This window comes from Cupressus sempervirens, chromosome 3 (genome assembly GCF_028749045.1).
Source record: "Cupressus sempervirens isolate cs-2001-9-10 chromosome 3, ASM2874904v1, whole genome shotgun sequence".
NCBI classification, from domain to species: Eukaryota; Viridiplantae; Streptophyta; class Pinopsida; order Cupressales; family Cupressaceae; genus Cupressus; species Cupressus sempervirens.
The window spans coordinates 215,214,002-215,220,001 of NC_143120.1; the positions used below are offsets into that span (position 1 = coordinate 215,214,002).

At 32.8% G+C, this 6,000-nt stretch overlaps 1 protein-coding gene across 6 annotated transcripts in view; it reads left to right on the forward strand.

Annotated features, from left to right (window-relative positions):
* LOC149565586 (uncharacterized) overlaps positions 1 to 5,555 on the forward strand; it is a 233,695-nt gene extending 228,140 nt beyond the window's left edge. For all 6 annotated transcript variants that reach the window (XM_089819104.1, XM_089819109.1, XM_089819105.1 and 3 more), the window contains one exon: positions 4,973 to 5,555. In XM_089819104.1, coding sequence (XP_089675230.1) covers positions 4,973 to 5,098 — 126 coding nt within the window. In that variant the 3' untranslated portion in view covers positions 5,099 to 5,555. The remainder of the gene's footprint in view (positions 1 to 4,972) is intronic.
* Positions 5,556 to 6,000: the final 445 nt, after the last annotated feature.

Sequence of the window (6,000 nt, forward strand, 5' to 3'; positions counted from 1 at the left end):
GGCTATATAGCCGGGTGAGTCCCAGGTGTTCGGAATCTCAGAGCAATTCGGCTCTGTCCGTTGATTGTAAACTGAATCATGAATAATGTATATAATCCAACTTATCACAATCTATGATTTGAAGAATGTGTTTTTGAGATTGCAGCAAATATCATTTGAATTCCAATGGCATATTATATTGTAATTTCACAACATGGTTACTTGGCTTTTTACTTGACATGATCAAATCTACTTTAAAGAGGATCAATTTTGTAATATCAAACAAAATATTATCATGATAAATATTGTAGCTTATTGTTATGTAATTCGTCAATGTCATTGCACCTTTTGATTCAAGAAAATCGAATTGAACTATTGGATTCGAGTATTCTACATAACCTAGATTAATTCGAAAATGATGTCTTGCTGGACACTTAGCTTCTTGCTACACCTTTACTTGCAAAATATCAAACGCAGTCCCAACATAAGGGTGCTCACGATTTGTGGTTGATAACATGGAGAAGCTGGGAACTTGAATCATATGGAAGTCGGGTGCATGAAAATATATATCGGATGCTTGGAAAGATATAAAAGTCGGGTTTCTATATCTTGCTAAACAATCTTGTATTTTCTCTTCTTCCATTTTTCCTTCAGGCATACCCACAGTATATAAATATCACTTCAATTCTCAGCAAGGAAGAACACATATAGTAGACTTGTAATCAAGAAGGGCGCTGCTATAAATTGCAGAGATTCTGAATGTAATTTGCAGGGATTCGGATGGTGAATGGAAGCCGGAAAGTGAGAAGGAAAGAGCGGAAATAAGGAATTCAGTTGGGAATGATAATTGGTCCCCCATCTCTCCTGACTCATGATAAATACAAAAGGAATTAAAAGACTCTTTGGCTTCCAAGAAGCCGTAACATAAGAAAATTTATTGGCTCTTGGATGCCAAATAAAAATGCCAAGTGTTAAATCGGTTTTCAAACAAGAAAAGAATAAAAAGATGGAAGAAGATTGAAGGTTATAATTTGAATATTATTATTATTTGTATTTATATACGTACATGTAAATATATTGGTGAGATGGCATCATTTTATTATAATAAAATATTACGATGGTGTCACTTCATTTTTATATCTATGTGTACATACATAGATATATCTATTATAATAATAAGGTGAAAGATCATTTAACATCCTTTGAGGTACGTATTATATTAGATTATTTTAATTACATTATTTTATGTTTGAAATTATTTATTTAATAGCTTATGCGGTTTCATCAATTGTATCATGACGTTCAAGTCGCTAGGTCCTCAACCCGTTTGCTCAGTGATGGTGATGCTCCTGTGCCTAATTCTTTTCTGACAATGCTTCCACCCTAAGTCACAGGGTTCGAGTTCGAGTTCGAATTCGGCACCAATGAAATTCGGATGAAATTCGACAAGTATAAAAATTTGAAAAAAAATTCGGAAAAAAATTCGCCTTATATAAAATTAATTAATTAATTTAAAAAAAAAAAAAACTATATATATATATACAATAATTTATTTTCATTTTCTTTTTTTGACTCCTAAAAATTAAAATAATACTAATTTTTATTTTATAAAACATTAGACTTTAAAAACAAAATAAAATCACCAATTATATTAATTAAAACATAAAATAGAAATACATTAGTTTTTTATTTGAACTTTACACAACATAATGAAAACTATTAAAAATAATCAAATTTTGAATTTGTTGACACATTAATGTAATAATAAATAAATTATATACTAAATATTAATATTGTAATCAAAATTAATAAAGATAAATCTTATAATAATAAATAAACTTAAATCTTTAACTACTAATAAGTAAATAAAACTAACATAAAATGAAATGTATCTTAAAAATCTAAAAATAAATGGAAGACCTAATATATTATTCTTCCCGTGGCCATAGAAAAGCTCGAGCGAGAAAAATCTATTTGCGGCCAGATATTCTTCCTCCACCATGCGTGACTTTCTTACTCGTCTCCAAGTCGATAGCAGCATACGTACTTCATACTACACAGTCTGGTTTGCTTGCAAAGAGACGAAAATAGCCCAGGTGGAGAAGAGACAGAAACTGTGGTGACAACAACCCGAGCGGAGAACAGATGACGACAGTGGCAATGGAGCTCAGGCAAAGAAACAAAATAAATCTTTTTCTTTGTGAACTGAGGCCATTATTTAAGAAAACCAGAACCTTTTTTTCCTGCTTTACGAACTTAATCCGAATTTATACACATTTTAAAATATTTTTTCTAGGTTTGCCGAATTTCGAACTTGAAGCCGAAAATTCGGCGAACTTGTGACTTAGCTTCCACCCCTTCAACGTGCTTCCTACAAGAAAATTCTCCCCAGTTAAATCATATTACCATAACAAGTTATTTAATCATAAATAGTCATAATGGCTAACCACTTTTTCAATTCCATGAATTCATGATAAATAATCAACTAGCATATTATATTCATATGAAATCATAATGACTAACCATCTTACCATTTCATAGGATTATAACAAATTTAACTATCAACTAACTTCGTGTGAACCACAACAGCTATATTTTAAAGTAGGTCAAAAATTGGGATGTAACAATTGTCGACATACACAGTTTGCATTTTGCCTCGACATTGGTGAGCGTTGAAGATCCCATTCAACACTCGAGCCAAATATAAATCTAGGTTACACGAATCCAACCTGCAAGCACATCGACACCTCCAAGTTAGTCAATTTAAGGCCCAGTATACTGGCAAAGGTATTCACATAGTGGCTTGACATTAGGTTAAGCCATAGCCTTGCGCTGTTTGCAATAAGTCCATCCTTGAGCCAAGGCTCACATTGCTATTTGTGCAAGCCATCACTATTACATTTGATCTGCACAACATTTGATTGGACATCTCCCCATTCACGAGACGATCTTAACAAACATGAGCCATGCACAAGGAATTCACTAATCGGTGATTTAGTCAAGCCCATCATGATCTACAGAGTCTGAGCATTGCACCCAGTTCGATGGTGAAGACTATCATCAATGTGGCGTCCGATCTGTGAGTTTTCCTAACATATTCAAGTGGTCTGATTCCTAAGCAGACAATCTCACATCTAGCATTTGATCAAAACATATTCTAATTGAGCTCAAGACCACGACATTGACCTCAGAGAATGAGAGATGTCAATCTCTTCCCTAAGCTCACAAATCTGACTTATCAAATCATGACATTCTTCTATTGGTGAAGCCACATCGGATCTTCACTTGTAGCTACAACAATTTGATTCTAAGTTTTCATCCGGCCTTTTCCTAGCAAAACAAGGACTTATCGTAATAGATATTGAAGATGTTCTTGTTATGATTGGTAACAATAATGTTGTAGTCTATTTAGATTCATATTCCCTTGTCAATAGGAAGAAATCCTCTTCCTTTAAGCAGTAAAGCTTCCTTGAAAGGAACTTGGCTTTGATATCATGTTGGTTTTCGGAAGATCACTGCAAATATTCTAAGCACTACCATAATATTTGGTGTATGTGTTTCAAATGGCAAAAGCCTCTTATTTATAATGAGAAAAGGATAAAAAGAGACATATCCTTTCATGGGACATGTCTATTCATTAATTTGATAATTAACACATTCATAGTTATATATATTAGTTTCTCTCACATAATAAATTTATAGCCATAGTTTTATCCGATTGAAGTGACCAAACTTCAACAATGAAGAGTCTCTCCTTAAGAGTTATATATTGCATCTACCGATAGGCGTTGTACACTTGAACTTTTATTATCAATAAAATGATCTTTTGTTGTGTGGCTGGGTTTTGCCCTTAATTCTCGAAGGGTTTACCTAGGATATCTTCTAGTGTTGATTTTATCTCTTTTATGATTTCTTTATTGTTATTTATCATCTTTAGTTTCTGGGCTCAAGTTTTATCAATTATGACTATTATGCTTATCTTCAGCTGAAAGAGATATTTGTGATTATATTTAAGTTAATATTGTGCAAAAAAACATGTGTCATGCATCATGCGAAGAGGCATGCGTATGGAAATGTGAAGTGTTGAATATGCGGAAATATGAAGGGTTTTATATTTGGGACTCAAAGAGACTTTTGTGTGAAAGATGAAGAGTTTTATGTAATCTATTTATGTGATTGCTTAGTATTTTGTAAATCGATCAAGTTGAAATCCATGTACTTGAATGTTTTATGATCACTAAAAGACATATTTTGCTGGTGTGGCTGGGTTTTTCCCTTCTAATGGAATGGTTTTCCTAGGGTAAATGTATTGAGTGTTTTGTGTTTTGTTTCTGCCCTTTTATTGCTGTTCATCTTTATTTTTGGACTAAAAATTAACACCTTGTTTTAAAGAACAAATACCCCTACCCAAAGTACCAAGTACCCCCATACCCATGCAACCTTGTTAATAACTAATTAACAATTATGTTGGAATATATATTTTTGGCCACTGTTATATTAACTAATTAAGATAATTTATATGTTGGGTTATATGTTTTATATTTATATTGACTTGTGCTAGCTATCAGCAGTGTCTATGCTACCCTTCTCTGTTGTCTGCCTATATCCAAAAATGCCACTTCTTAATGCCTATCAATATTCAATAATGTTGATTCTTTATGCTGCTACTTGCTAGCGGAATCCATTGGGCTTATGAATTTGCTAGTTTACTTGTATAGTATAATTCTTTCTTTGAACTCTGTATTTTTCTTGGTATGCTCAAATTGTTTAATATTTGAAGATAATGGAAACCAAAGACCTAAATCAAGTTAATAAGTTTGTCAATGAATCCATAATATATCACAAATGCACTTTTAGAGAAAATTTATATTATTGCATAATTCTTGGCCAAGGGCCACAAACATCAAGTGCTTTGAAAGTATGACTTCTATGATTTCAAGCTAAATAGTGATATTTTATATTGTCTTCTTATCAATTATTTTCTTTATGTCAGGTTTCAAAAAGGCTAGAAGAACTTACAACTGAGTATACACAAATGAACGATCAGCAGTTGCAGACTTCTAGCTGTGGCAAAAAGGAAGAGCGGCCTAAACAAAAGCAAAGTTCTTTGAGATGTTGAAGATTTGCCAATGCATTGTGCTGCATTCAAGAATTTAGATACTTTTCGTATTTGCACAAGGTTGGAGTTGACATTGTTTTTGTGATTTGTTGGAAAAGAAACATAAATAAATTAAAGCAATCCTTTCTCTTCTGGTCCTATTCGGCTACCTATCAACATGTATAGGTGCATTATTTTTAACTGCTGGAAGAACAATCATCCATATGATAATTGGGTGTGCCTTATTTGTGGAGTCTTGAGCTATATGATGGACATTTGTGGAATAATTACAGTGGTTATCGAAAGTGTTACCACTGCATTCCTGTAATAAGTAGACTATTCTCCAGGGCATGGAAATTGTTTCAGGCACATAATCCAGGTCTGGTTCAACAATTCTTATCGTTTCTTTCAACATTGTGTTTGGTAAACAAATAATATAACTGTATAAATGATGAAGCTTTTTGCTCGTTGTGACTTATCCCTTCCTGCTAATTGAAACTATCTGCAAAATGCAAAATTAAATTTCACTTGTGTTGGGAGTTACGTACTTCGGATACTGTGCATCACCTTCTTGATAGTTATGTGCTCAGTGCTAGTATGCATTTTTCAAATCAAATATAGAACGAGAATAATCATATAGATATACCAAAACTTCATGTGCAAGTTAATTTAATCCCTCAATAGACAAAGCCCTGGACAATGGATCCATCCCTTGCTACCTAGAAACATGCTATTTAATTTGAGTCCTTGATCATATCAAATTTCAAACTTCTATTACCAATCTTTGATGAACAAAAAATTGTGGCCAGTTCGAAACCATGAACTATGCAGTCTTCAGAATCTGTTAATAATATATCTATATTTGGTACTATTTTTGAAAATGTCTGTACCAGAGCTTAGAATATAGCAATTTCAAACAAGCA